General features: G+C 34.8%; 1 protein-coding gene across 1 annotated transcript; it reads left to right on the top strand.

The window, feature by feature from the left end:
* Positions 1-2,446: 2,446 nt before the first annotated feature.
* Positions 2,447-10,471, top strand: LOC132598948 (uncharacterized). The gene is made up of 9 exons (XM_060312112.1): positions 2,447-2,705; positions 3,332-3,412; positions 4,114-4,234; positions 4,354-4,448; positions 6,250-6,321; positions 7,950-8,213; positions 8,325-8,433; positions 9,285-9,471; positions 10,036-10,471. The coding sequence occupies exons 1-9, from the start codon at positions 2,682-2,684 to the stop codon at positions 10,115-10,117; spliced, it is 1,035 nt and encodes a 344-aa protein (XP_060168095.1). The 5' UTR covers positions 2,447-2,681; the 3' UTR covers positions 10,118-10,471.
* Positions 10,472-15,646: the final 5,175 nt, after the last annotated feature.

Genomic DNA, 15,646 nt, shown 5'->3' with positions numbered 1-15,646 from the left:
GTCATATATACCCTTGTACTATCCCCGTTTATTTTTTCGATGATATATACCTCCGCTATTAACGTTTTGGTCATATATACCCCCGCGTCTAACGGTTCCGTTTAACAGGGACACGTGGCATGATCTCAATGGCTCTAAACTTCTTGAAAAATAAACAAACACAATTTGTCTTCTTCCTTTTTTTTTGAATTTTTTATTAAGAGTGGATATTTGGTGTTACGAGAAAATAATATCCCTAGTTCGGATGGCGATATTTGGAAGAAAATCTAGAAGCTAAAAATGCCATTAAAGGTCTAAAATTTTGCTTGGCGGGAAATGAGTATTACCGATAGGTGATAGCTTACTTGCTCGAAAAGTCTTTCAGTAGAATGTTTGTCTTGCATGCCTTCATAAAGCCAAAACCGTCTTTCATTGTCTAGTAAAGTGTAATACAGCAAAGCAGGTTTGGCTTAAGTCTTCTTTGGGCTGGCGGCCGGTGGGGAGCTCGTTAATGGACTGGTTTACAACACTAGTACATGTAGTGGTGCGTGATCAGCTACATGAGGCTATCATGCTCCTCTGGGAGATATGGAATGCTCGCAACAACCTGATCTGGAATGGTAAAAATACACGGCCAAACACTGTTATACATAGAGCCAATCGCTTTTGGCAAGAGTGGACAGCACGTATTAGTGGTAATATTTATTCTGTGTCTGAAACCTGATTTTACTATTAAATGGTTTCCTCCTAATCTGGTTATTCTGAAATGCAACATTGATGTTTCGTGTGATATTAACTCTGGAAGGACAGGGGCGGGTATGTTAATCCGTGATACTCATGGAAAATTTGTTAGAGGATTTAGTTCACCATTGGAAGCTTCATACGATGCGCTAATGACTGAAATTCGAACAGTCTGTGAAGCTTTGAGCTGGTTGAAGAACCACTACTGCACATCCCCGATTATTGTTGAGATGGACTGCCTTTTGGCCAAGCAAACATTGAAAAAAACTGAGAGCGACAATTCTTATTTTGATATTATTTGCAAGATTGTAAAGCACTAATATGTGACTTTACATCTATATCTTTGTCTTTTATTAAACGGTCGGCGAATCAGTGTGCCCATATATTAGCCCGGGCTGTAGGTTCTATGTCTGATGCTATGGAGTGAATTGTGCATCTCCCATCCTTGATTCATGATGGACTCATTTACGATTAAAATAACAATTGAGATTATTGCTTCTTCTCGAACAAAAAAATAAAATAATAAATGAAGCTAGTTATTTCATGAATTACATAGGCGTTTATGGAATTTTATAGTCATTCTCTCAATCGAAGGAAATTGAAGTGCCCTCCACTTTCAATCAAAGGTTCAGATTCGAATTTTGGGATGAAGTCACGTATGAAAATAGTGCTTTAGTCCAAAGTAAATTTTTCTAGCGCAAATCTGAATTAGTTGATCCTAAAGCGGATGGAAAAAAGAAAAAAGTAATTGGAGTCTTCATTTTTGGTCTGACCCATCCCATAAAAGCTTTTGTGTTTGTGAAACTTTTGTGGGTTGTCCCTTTTTAAATACATGAAGGTTCTCTGTATTCTATTACTATAATTTATGGACCTCTTAGACCATTTTTCAAAGATTTTTTTAAGCAAATTGAAAATTTTGATGGAAAAATGTAGCCACAATTTATAATTTTGTAAGGTTCTATAAGCTGTGCAATCTAAGAGTTAGTAGGCGTTAGGACATACGATTTCATATCGTGAGATGAAATTGCATGTCCAAACATTGATTTCATCTCATGACATGAAATCTCAAATCATCCAAAAAGGCATGATTTGGAATTTCAAATCATGATTTCAAAATTTTTAAATAGAAAACTTGACCCATAAGTTTTAATTTTGTAAAATAAGACCCATAAGTTAGTAGATACTTTTAACAATTACTCCCACCAGCCATTTACCCACCTCATTAACTTCTACTAACCTTTATTTATGTGGAAGGATTATATTAAAGAGTAGTTATATTACTATTCATGTTAAATTTTTATTTTTATTGAACTAAAGTTTGATCAATTGATGTTGTATTTTTTAGAAAGACCTTCCAGTAGGATATTAATTTTGTTATGAACTATGACTTGCTCATTTGGTAAGATTGTATAACAATTGAGAAAGTTTTGATAGTTTTCACAACTCGAGGGTTTTTTATGTCTATAAGAAAAAAAATACTATTTACGAAATTCAAATTGTATGTTCAAAAATAATTTTATCTCGTGATTTCAAATCATGTCCAAACGGCTTTAGAACCCTAATTGTGACATTCTCACGAAAAGTAATTTTTCAAAGTGTTATATTTGCACATATTATATTTTAAAAAAATAGGGATAAAATGCAAATGGTTACCTTTGTAGACATAGCCCCCTCAAGTGGTTTGGGATACCAAAAGAAAGCCCAAAACTAAGCCCAAACTCCAGCGATCCAGTAAGTAAGCAGCTCCATCGTCATCAAACCAATCCCAACTTCCAAACACCGAAACGGATCTGTAAACTCCCCTTAAACTAAACATAAATCTGAATTTGTTTCCGCTACACAACACTGGAGTCTCCACATTTGATTTGCGAAATTCGAATTCTCCGAAACCTGAAAACCCTAACAATTTTCTGTTTATCGATCTCAAACTCATCTATTTCACTGTTACTTTAGCCAATGCAATGGTGGTCTGCAAATGTCGAAAGGTATGCGATAGATGAGTTGTTAGTTTAGATGATCAAACAGTTTTTTAAATTTCGAAAATGTGCGTTTCTATTGCAATTTGATCGGATCGGATGTTTATAATTGTCATTTCAAGCTTACATTGCTAATTTTACTGAATTTCAGCTACTAGTATTCTTATTATTTGTATTGTATCTGGAAAGGGAATTTGAATTAACGGTTTCCAGGACGCCAGTGAAAGAATTGACAGGATTAAGCTTAAGCCTAACATCAAAGGCAAGGCAAGATTTTATCAAAAAAAATTAACTTAAAGGACGAATCGAATAATAGCTGAAGAATACTCCTAGACATAAAATATGTGGTGATTTGAACACTAGCATTCTTTTCCAATAACTAAATCTAGTGGATTTTGGTGATGTTGTATGTCTTTGATTCATATATTTAGCGCCAGTAACCTTTCTGTAATTTTCTATATCCTTAAATTTGTACACAGGAAACTGCTTTGTTTATATTTTTGCAAATTTTTTCCTTTAAATTCTCAGCTATGGCTGGGTTGTTTGCTGGCAATTTCATGATTCATGGTCATTGACGAATTTGACTGGTGATGTTTTGTATGATTAATTGAAGCGAAAATTTTATTGGATTGCAGGCAACTAAATTATACTGTTTTGTGCACAAAGTCCCTGTTTGTGGAGAATGCATATGCTTTCCTGAGCATCAAATATGCGTGGTATTGTATTTTGCTATTTTTCTTTACGATATTAAGTTACTTAGTATTGGAATCCATTTGCTTGCAGTTATTTGTGCATCAACATGCAAATTTTATTTATCGGTGAAGTGATGGAACTTTTATATGATTCCACTGATATCTGTATACATAAAACAGCCATATCTTTCAATTTTTGGTCCAAATTCTGGAGCCATCGAATGCAATATCTTTTTTGTTTGATAGGATATATGTTTGATTTATCATTAATGGCTAATTATATTATGAAAGAGCTTTTTGAGAACGTAGCTTGAAGAAGTTAGAAGGTGCCAATGTAATCAATCTTCTCATCAGCGATTTTGATCAAAGCCAATACTGGTATGCTGATTGAGTAGTCATTCCGAATTTCTGATGTAATTGGCGATGCTGATGTTTTCACTTGATCCACTAACGAAGTTCATGATGATCAAGATATATGCATTGTTGTTCATTTTTTTTTTCTGTTGGGTATTGTACACTAATGTTTCTGAGACCTGATCGGTTAATATCCTTCATGGGAATCTGGATTATGCTATCTACCTTGTTGCATTGTTTTTAATCAATTTTTATTTGTTACATTCTTGTCGAGCTGTTTTTTTTATTTTTTATCTGGCGTCAAATGAGGTCCACTTGCTTTCTTCTGTCTTCCATCGTTTTGCATTTCCTTTAAGAAATCCCAATTTCAGATCCGCACCTATTCAGAGTGGGTCATAGATGGAGAGTATGATTGGCCTCCAAAATGCTGCCATTGTCACTCTGTGCTTGAAGAGGGAACTGATGCTGGGACAACTCGGTTGGGTTGCTTGCGTATGTAATTTTATTGCGATATATAAAATGCGCTCCCTTAACAAGTTGCTAACATCTCTTACAGTATAAGTTACTCTGGTGGTTGCTTTTTGCGTTACTCTGGTGGTTGCTTTTTGCAGATGTAATACATACAAATTGCTTGGTTTCGCATATAAAATCTTTTCCACCACACACTGCTCCAGCTGGTTATGTCTGTCCTGCATGTTCAACTTTGGTATGTTCTGCCTTCCACAGTTATCATTCAATTATTTTATGTTGATCTTGTTCATAAGAAGTTGATTGTCAAGAAACTTCTCCGGAAGAAATGGCTGGATCGGAGGCTCCCAGGGCTTTGGTCTAGTGGTAAGACGACAACATGTTTTATGTGTATTAGGCGCATGTCACGGGTTCGAACCCCACCATAGACAAATGCCTGATATTTAAGTGGAGAAGGGTAGTGGGGCGGCCCCAGTACCCACCAAGTTTTGAACTGTGTTCCATTAGCCCTAAGAAAAGAAATGGCTGGATTGAGGTGTGAATTTCAGCAGTGGTCGTTTGCTAGGATACGTAAGAGTCATTAACACATCGTCAGTATCTTATCTGCAGTTACTGAAAAGCCTTCCAAATATATGTTTACTAAAGAAATCAGGTTGAAATGATGGTTATGTTGGTGGCCTATTGAAAGACCACATCTCTTTATTAGTGGATCTGCCAGAATGCTTGTTGAATAGATTGAGAATCTTGTCATTTAATCACAAAATATTCAAACCATAATGCAACAATTACTAGTAACAGATATCAATGATAGTCTGAAATGGTTAATCAATGACAATTCCATGATATGTTTAGCGAAAATCTCTAACCAAGATGTAAATTCATAGCTGCATATGTGATGAAATAATGAGCCTTTCTCTGGAAAAAAGGAGCCACACATACTGAGAAGAGTCTGGGATTATGCCGTACTTAACATAAAAGGAGAAATGAGAGAAAGAGAGATATAGACAATTCCGCAAGTGTATTAGCATAAACATGTTCATGAAAAAAAGCATGGAGGGTGGAAGCCTGTGAGACTAGAAAAGAATAGGCAAGTCGAGTCTCTAATGGACTTCATATGTCATTAGTCAGTGCAAAAATATTAAACAATTTTTAGCCAGTTAAACTGTTATTTAACAACATGCTTGCCTTGAGACCGTTCTAATGATGATTATCTCTTAAACTGGTTTTTTCTACTTATCAATAAAATAAAATGGTTATTTCCAAAGTGGAACATTTCTAATGATCTCAAAATGGTGACTTGAGTTGTTATAATTGAATTTATGTTGAAAAGAGCTTTAGTAGTCACCTGAATTAGAAGAGACTCTTTGTAGCACTTCACCATCTGCTTTTTGTTCCTGTTCATTAAAGAATTTAACAGAAGTAGCAGTAAAAAGAGAAAAGAAAATATATGTTCCATTATCCGCAAGTCTATTTCTCAATGAATTCGTGAGTGTTCGCTGTTTAAAGGAGGATAGGATGGATGTCTAGCTGGTACTTTCTGACTTAAATCTGTTTGCGCATGGAGTCGCTATCTTATGTTTTTGCGGTTAACCGGTTAACTAATAGATTTTTGTTCTAGTTAAGAGGCTAAAAGATGTTTTGTTTTAGCTCAAAGGGCATTGGTCTAGTGGTAAGAGCGTAGCTTGTGATGCGTGGGTACGGCGCACGTCACGGGTTTGAATCCTGCCATAGACAAAAGCTTGGTAATTAAGCGGAGAAAGGTAGAGGGGCAGTCCCATAGTTCCCCGAGTTCCGAATGTTGTGCCGTTGACCCTCTGGGATTTCTCAGTTATAAAAAAAGATGATTATTTTATTGATAAGCAGAAAAAAATGAGTTTAGGAATAGCCATTTTGAGATCATTAGATATGCTCCACTTTGGATATATTGGCATCAAAGCTTAGTGTTGTTTTAATTTGCTCTGATGCATGGCCTTAAGCTTATTTTGGCTGTATTCATTCTCAATCACGATTGATGTCCAGGAGGTGCTTTCTTGATGCAGATATGGCCTCCTAAAAGTGTAAAAGATTCAGGATCACGCCTTCATACAAAGTTGAAAGAAGCTATTATGCAGGTAATTCTGTTGTCAGTTGCAGGCAGGTGCCCTTTTGGGTTATTTATTTATTGGGATATTTTTGCTTTGTCATGATTATGGAGGTGCTTCTGTTTGGTGCCTGATTTGAGAATATTATACGATGTTAATTGGATTATCATGCGAAACTATTTTAAATGATTCTAGTAATAAAATGTTTATAACCTTTTGTGTCTGTGTGCTTCTTTGAGCTGAGAAACTCACATAAAAGTAGCTTATTTGGACTACTATAGGAAAAACAACCTGATACTGGATTTGATCCAGACTTTCATAATGCTGCTTAAACACCTTCCATTGGTTTAGCTGACTCCTTCAGGATCTTTCTGAACTTCTAGTTGTCTCCTTGTTGAAGTGCACTTTTGCAGGGTTGTGACAGCTAAGGTTATTATTTTACTGACATGATGGCTGTTAAGCAATCAAATTGTGATTTTATATCTCCTTCACCAAGTGAAGCTCGGTGGGTGTTTCCTTGTTACTGTGTTTACTTTCCCTTTTGGTCGTGGAGGTTTGTTTTCACAGTTGTATGTAGTGACTATGGTCAGTTGCCTTGATGACATTTGGCGCAGAGTAGTATTCAGTAGCAAATAGGTTTTATCTTTTGAAGCATGTTAATTTCTTAATAAGGGTTGACAAATAATAGTGTGATAAATGCATAGGACTTTTGGTTAGACAGGCACTGTACTGCTGGTTGCACTTCATTTACTATTTAAGTGGTTCAAGAAAACTGTCTTGTGAAAAAGTCACAATATTAAAAAAAAAGGCACAATTAAGTTTGAGTATTCACTGTGCTTTTCTGTTTGAATTTGTCCATCCATACCCTCTTGTTAATAACTTAATTATCGACCCTCTTTGTTTTTCTTTTAAAGTAATATATCTCATGTTTTGAATAATTTTTATCTTTACGGGGTGTTTTGTCGTTTGTGCGACTTGAAATGCATACCATGTAAAATATCTTACTGTGGAGAACTACTTTAGATCATTTTCTGATATTTGGTTGGCATAGAGGTAGGTTACATATGGTAATGGGGGACAATGAATGGTAAGTACTGAAGATTTAAACAGCAATGTTAGCGTGTTGGTTGAAGTGACATTGATTTAGACCTTACATTTGGTCAGCCCATCAACGTCATAAGTCATTTTCTCATGTCAGTGTTAAATTAAAACATCTTGATCAGTTTACCTCAACCATAATGGAAAATGAACTTTCTAGTTTATCTTGATTTTACTGGAATACACTCTCGACATTTCACCATGTGTAGTATTAACTGCTGCATGTATGAATATTCAATTTATATTCTGTCATATCTATGTGCCATCATATTAATTGGCTACCATGTGAACCTTCTGTCTTCTGCAAACCAGACTCTGATCGTAGTACATCATACCTGAATTTCATGTCCATTAGCTGGCACTCGTTAGATGAAAATTTCATGGTATTATGTGGTATCTTGGCTACGGGATTTTTTGCTTTCTGTTTCGCTTTAGGAGGGGAAGAGGTTGGTTTGTGTGGGGGGTGGGGGGGTGGGGGTAGCGAATCCATCTTCTAGCAAACAAACCAGTTGTGAATCCAGTGGTACTGAAGGCCATGCTGATCTTTTGCTGCTTTGCAGACTGGCCTGGAGAAAAATTTGTTTGGAAACCATCCAGTGACTCTGCCAGGAACAGACCCTCGAGGTCCTCCACCTGCTTTTGCTTCTGATCCGTTGAAGCATGTTTCAGCTGGTGGAAAAGATTCTGGAGGATTAGCTGCAATTGTGACAGGTTCTTCCAAACCTGCAAGCATGGACATTGTGGAGATAGATGACCCCACTTCAGCACCTTCATCTGTGCCTAATCATGAGACCAATTTCATGAAAAGCACAAGTCCTTCCGGTGTAAGCAATTTTTTTTTCAATGTTGGAAGAGGCGTATTACGTACTGCAGATTTTGATTTTGTTTGTTGTTTGGGTTAATTTGCATCTTATTCACAATGACACTCCTCGCAGCCTGGAGCCACCACACGAAAGAACACAGTGCAAGTAGAAAGGCAAAACTCTGAAATATCATACTTTGCTGATGATGAAGATGGAAAGCGGAAAAAGTACACAAAGAGGGGTGAGCTCTCTTCCTTTTTGATAATGTGTATATCTTTCCTAAGTGAGCTCCAGGAGTCAAATGAAAGAAAAAATATCAATTTGCAACTTATACTTTTTCCTATGCCCTTATTGTTGATTTTATTTTTCTGGGATAGTTTTGCCGCTTGGAACTTTGTATTTATCGGTCTCATTTTGAAAGTGTTGGGACTTTTCTGAAAAGTAGGAAGTATGATGAACTAGCTTTTTGTTCTCTGTATTTCTTGGAGCTTTTCCTGTCAAAGGCCCCTTTGTTGAAACCTCTACCTTAATATATTCATGCTAGTTGTATTGTGATTTTGAGATTTGTCGAACTAAGTCTTTAAAACAGGGATGAGGTAGACCTCCAAGTGCACCAGCCGTTCCGTGCCAGAATGTGATTTAATAGGTAAAAGGGGATCAGTTGAACCTAATCACATGGAGTAAAGTTGTTTGAAAAGACCTATAATCTCTCGGAATCCGTAACTTTCTTAGCAAAGAACATTATCCATATAAGTGATATCAACTACTTTGGATTTAAGTTTAGTTGTTGTGGTATAATTACATTAAGTCTGGTACTTGTCAGGAGTCTTTGATGTTAGACAGAGATCTGTTTATTAATGCAAGGGAGCATGAGATTTAGCGAATTCTTAGCTTTAGAGAAACATCACCTGTCCTAAAAGATGAATTACTGAATAGGGAATGAGACAAACCAAACAGAGCGGATTAGATATATAAGATTCTTGTAGCCGACCAAACTGATGTAGTGGTTGTAGCCGACCCAACTGATGTAGTGGTTGTAGCCGACCCAACTGATGTAGTGGTTGTTGTCAAACTAATGTCTTTTATTAACAGGTTCATTTCGCCATAAGTTTCTGAGATCATTGATCCCATTTTGGTCGAGTTCCTTACCAATTCTACCAGTAACTGCACCACCACGAAAAGATGGATCAAATGCTGATGAAGTCACTGAAGGTCGTCAGCGCCATCACAAGTCTTCAAGAATGGATCCAAGAAAACTCCTCCTCATTATAGCGATCATGTAATGCTGATTCTCATTCTTGGATTCCCATTTTATTGCTTCCTTTCTTGATCAATTTTATTATATTGAATTCTGCTTCTTTATTGTACATATATTTAAATAGAAAATAGTTGAGGTAGAAGGCTTGATAGATGATACTTTGAAGATTAGGAGATCTTGAAACCATGTTTAATTTTTTGTCTTAGTGTTATGAACTTGTAGAGATTGACATGTCATCATGTCACCTGCCCTTTAGTTCTGTTGATTTAGCATCAGGACAGTATTAGTATTTAAAATTTTCCAAATATAGTTGCCTGCCCCTTTTACTACTATGGAAAGACTGCAAGTTATAAACATAGATAAAAATCTGGTTCACAAACCCAGCTTCAATAGAAAGTACAATAAAAAGACAAAAAATACCTCCCGGAGAGAAAAGAAGTTTGCTGGCTGACACCCTAAGATTACCTGTCGATTCAGGATAAAGCTAGTTGTTAGACGTAAATGTAAAGTTTATGTGTATTATTATCATTATTATTAGGTTTAGTTTTTGGTTGGCATGAAACTTCTCTCCTTTCTTTCGTGCAGGGCTTGCATGGCAACCATGGGTATCCTATACTATAGAATTGCTCAGAGTGGTCTAGATGAGGAGCTGCCTGATAATGAATAGTGGTAAGTTTATGGCCATAAAGTTTTTGGCGGCGTGAGTTACGGCTATATATCACTCATCAACGGGACCGACAGAGTTGCTTATTCTTCTGCTGCTTGTACGTGCTCAATCTTTGTTGTCATCATGTCACTGTTTTGGGTGGAAACAAATTCTTGGTATCCTGTGATTTATAGAGAACTTGTCTTATGACAACGATTAATGTCTGCCCAGCTCCCCTGTACCTCATTGATAGCCTTCTCTCTCTTTCCTCCCATTTCTTTTTCTTGTTTGGTTTTTTAGTTAATTCTGTTTGGTAGTTAAATGGAGTAACATGCTGAAATGAAATAATATTGCGTCTTCTCATTGTTTTTGTAATCGATTAGATTCTGTTAATGACTCTGAAATTGATGAAATCATGTGATCAATATGAAGAATTTGATTTAACAAGGATATGCAAGCCTAAGAAATGTTTTCCTCCTCGGGAAATCATTTCCATGTAAATATGTCAGGAAAAGTTCGGATATTTTGGAAAACTATGTAGAGATGTTTTTAGCCTTTTCTGCAGGCCGGTACTCACATTAATAGGAACATTTCGTCCCAGAATATAACTTCTTTATGCCAAGCTTCATGCATGTTATTTTGAAGGTTAAGAAAAATATCTATTGCTTGCATCATTGATGAACTTTACTCACTTCTTGCGGGGTACTTGGACTTTTAAGTACATCCCTGATGTCTACATTGTTCTCTTTTCTTGTTCATCTTCTAATCATGTCAATAATGTCTGTATGTTACCATGAAATCAAGTGAATATGACGTATGGAATATAAAGTCAACTTTCGTCAAGCTTTAGGTTCTGCTTCTCCGGGTTTTAAACCTTCGACAGCAAGATAGCGGTCCAAGTATTTTCAGGCAATACGGGCAGACTCCCCGCCCTCACTGCCAGTCCTCCACAAGAAGTGTTGAACGGAAGTGGGGGTGATGGAGTGGGGTCTGCTCTTGCAACTTGAGGGGGAAGAGAGAAATTTGAACACAAAAATGTCAGTACTATGCGTAGTTCATAGGAACAGGGGAAGAAGAACTAAACTACACAACTAATCAAGTTGTCTGTTATGCGTTATCAGAAATGGATTTATTCTTTGTATTCATTGTTTAGAGGCAACGTTTTAATTATTCGTATTTTCCAGCTGTACAAGTATATACTAGTACTGGAGTGGATGTAGCTCCTAGGCTTTTAGGTCCTATCTTATGTGTCCTGGGGCAGGTTCAGTTCTTTCATAAGGGGTGATTTTCGCAAATAGGGTCTTTGGGTGCCACCGCTAAAACATTGACTTCGTTAAAAAAAAGGTACAAAAATTAACAGTTATGTCAGAATCTAGAGAAAATCTGGCAGATCTCTAGGATTTCTTATTTCATATTGGACGAGACTTGTTTTAACAATAAGTTATGCTACTTGTCAGGACTTTGGCGACACATACCGGTGATTCGTTAGAATTATAATCACAAGGCTTGCTTTAACAATAAGTTACAATAATCATCAGGATTTTGGCTACAAGCACAAATGAATAGCTAAAATCTTTTTCAACAACTGTGGTTGAAATTTTGGCTAATGAATGTGGTTGAGACATAAATTAATTTGCTTTTTAGTCAATTTAGGATTAAAAATCTTGCAATAATAAGCTCTCTTGTATTATTAACAGATTTACGAATATTTAGTCCATTTGAAGAAAAAAAAGCATTTTTGTATAAACAGATCAATAACTTAGTTTCAGTTTTAACACTTCTATCCAAATGTGTAAACTATTAATTTAAAAGCAAAGTTAGAGGGAAAAATAATTTTCACCGCATTTATAAAAAGAAACATTACTAATAGGGTTATCTGGCGAATCATGGGGGAAATTATAATTTCAATGTTAGATATATTTTGAAGAGTACTTCTATAATGCATGAGAAAACGCGTTTTACAAGTCTAGCTTTCAAATGCAATCAAGTGGTAGTAGATATTAGAGATTTTAGATTTGAGCTATGGTAATTAAAAAAATGTCCTGGTAGAAATTCTTATTTAATAAAAAACGTTTTCTTCTTTAGTAGGCCTTACACGATGCAAATTCGGATTGTTTGAAATCACCAAACATCAAGTAAGAGACAAAATAAATTATTAGAACGGATTATATATAAGCAAGCACCCTCTAAAAAGGTAGTGGAGCCAAAAGACAAACTCGAAATTTTTTAGGGTAGCCTCGTCGCATGAGACACGAACGGCTCTTTCATGTCGCAAAATCTTATGCCTTCAAGTATTTGTTAAGACCAATGAAATTATGTGTCCGAAAGAAACTCAAATCATTACAAGGATGGAAATTGATCGTATCTTCAAACCATATATTATTCTTTTATATATATATATACATATACATAATTAAAGCATGAGCAAAAGCTTAAAGTACTTATCAACATCCTCCGCTCCAGCCTTGATCTAACATCTTTGAAAAGTCTACTCGATTTTTCAATAAGTTTTGGGATTATTGGTTTCTTGTTTTTATTGTTCATCTACTTTAAATTATTTTTCATGCAATGTAAGAGCCAGGATTTTCTCTAAAAGCAATCAAAATGTATACAAACAATTTAACAAAATTCAATATATAGCTTATATACATAAAAAATATTGCTTATCTAAACAGTGTAATGCTCCGTCATTACCTTGTTCCAGGAAAGTCAATAAACACTTGTCGTAAATTACACTGTATACTCTTTTTGTTAAAAAAATATGATTGTGGAGTGTGGTAATGGTTTTATTTAAATTTTTTTTAAAATTCTATTGGCCTCTTATCTTCCAACAAAACGTTCTTCCTGCGACTAAGGCTTTCAAATGTATTCTCAAGATAAATAAATTAAATCATACTCCTAGAGTACAATTATTGTAAGCTTGTTCATGCAAGTTGATTAATTTCTATACTGACCATTTGGAACCTTTGATTTGATTCAATGAGCAAAATACGAAACGACGCTACTCCAATATCTCCGGTCCACTTTGAAATAATCAAAATTGCGTTTTGTTATTTTTCCCATTTTATAAACAGTGTTGATATATTCCAAAATTTTACTTCATATTCCTAATTGATTGATGTTCACTTTATATTATTTTAAAACGCTATTATATATACAGAAGGCGGAACCAAGATTTAAACTTTATGAATTCTAATTCTAGGATAGTAACATCAAGTGTTAGTAACTGAGTTTGAAGTTAATTTTTTAACATATTTAGTGAATTTCTTAATACAAATATAGAATTTGAACTAAAGTTACTAGGTTTAGCCGAACCCATACGTCAACTGATTGCTCTGCCCCTGCGTGTATATATATTGTTTTACAAAAGAAATATAATTTCTTTAGTTGTATATTTAGTGAATCTTTACATATTGTCTAGGCTAGTACAACTGGAGTTACAGCTTATTTTAGTTTACAATGATTGAGACCAAAAATAATACACTATGCTTTATATTTTGGTAATTATTCTTCTTCTTCTTTTTCTCAAAAAGAAAAATAAAGCACTAGGTTTAAAGAAACAAAAAGCGAACCATGGACTTATTTGCAGTCTGCAGACGTGCAGGCCGCCACTCAATAATTTTTACTGTTCCCTACCAATCGTAATCTGATTTTTTTTTTCCTCTGTTCCCCAATGGCATGCATTTCTTCCTGTTGATAGGGAGAAATAGTTCTGATTTTGGAGGATCTATCCTCACTTAAAGAACGAATGTCAATTAATGATAGTTTTTTTGTACTTCACGATAACTGGAAATCACTTGAGTAAGATTACCAAATAGCATGTTTGTTTCTTGTGCTTAAAACTTAGGTTATATTATTGAATATGTTGGCTTCACCCCTGTTATTTAACTTTTCAAGAATAAAAATAGGCCAATATATTGGCCTTTATTAATTTAGTTAAGAAAAGTAAAGAAATGCAAACAAAGTTCCTTCCAAGATAAAATTTATCGATTACTTGACATTTACATCAAATCAATAAGTATATTTTATGAGTCTAAATGTCCCATGGACTGGTTGTTTCTACGAGCTCATAATTAATGAAGGTCTAAGTGCCATATACAACTCTTATCTTTTTCTTAGTTTCTGTTTATCCACTCTCTTAATCTAAAGATTAAAGAATCCATAAAAATATTAATTAATCTGTTAAACTCGTGTGGGCGGGCTTTCGATTTTTAACAAAGAGAAAAAGGAAATTGTACTCGTTTGTAAATGTATTATGCATTGTTTCTTTATTAGTGTGATCATTGGATGTTGAGGAATATTTAAGTACATCGTGCAATGGCCGGCACGCGGCAGTCTTCTACAGATTTACATATCTGCAATATTTATTCGAAATCTTTTACTTTGTGCCTCACGTAATATGTGGAACCGAAAATATAAGATTTGAGTCCACTCATTTTCTTTTAAAAAATAAAAATAAAAAGAAAATGCACGCAATTAATGTCATTTTTATGAGACATATAATAAAACAAATTCGGATGAATTCGAGCTTAAATTATTGCAGTAATATAAATAATTTATACTATCAAGCATCAGATTAGGTTAAGTTGGATTATCAGCGACATGAAAATTAGCATAACAAGTCAAATACGGTAATTTGAAATATAAGATAATTAATTACTACTTCCTCCGTCCATTTTTTTCTTGTTATGTATATAGAATGATAATTATACTATATCACTCCTAATTATTGCCAAGTATCCTAATAATTGAAAACAACAAACATACTTTAAAATGTGTGCAACCAATAAGAATTTCTTGAATTTTTAAACCTAATAATTAATAATAAGGATAAAATAGGTATGAAATGGTAAATTATATATTGATTTTTTAAATTGGACAAGTAAAAAATGGAAAGAGAAATTACATGTTATATTCAGTTAAATTATACTATTAATATAAGATTTTCTTACATTACGAGCAGTTTTCACAGGCGCTTCGGGGCTAGTGGCGGTGCGGGGCGTACCAAAAACTCTCGGGGGCGTAAATTAAAATGCGTAGATTCATTGGGCGTACGCCCTAGAATTTGGGGGGTAAGTCCCGGGCGCGAAAGCGTAAGCCTCGAGCATAAAGACGTATGCCCCGGGCGTTAAATTTGATTTTTATTGTTTTGAAAGTATTTTTGCTATAAATTATGATTTTATTCTTAGTATAATGATATTTATACTTTATGTTATCATGTTTTCATGTTGTACTCATTTTTCCTAAAATATATAAATAAAAAAAGCAACTAGCATAGAAAATAACACTGCCATAAATAGTTTTTTTTAGATAATTATGTCTGAAATTGATATGATAGAGATTTCATAGCACAATGTTCCTAAAACAACTTTATCCATTTGTTGTCATTGCTCTTACACTTTTTGCCATTCTCCTTCTTTGAATATACAAATAAAAGTCGGTGCAAATATTAGTTGAGGTCGGGAAGGACTAATAGATCTGGAGATTGATGATAAAGTGAATGAAAATTTCAATTAGGCTATTATCATTTTTTGTGTTGTTACCTTTCTC

Source organism: Lycium barbarum, chromosome 6 (genome assembly GCF_019175385.1).
Source record: "Lycium barbarum isolate Lr01 chromosome 6, ASM1917538v2, whole genome shotgun sequence".
NCBI lineage: Eukaryota > Viridiplantae > Streptophyta > Magnoliopsida > Solanales > Solanaceae > Lycium > Lycium barbarum.
This window is presented reverse-complemented; position numbering and strand designations above follow the sequence as displayed.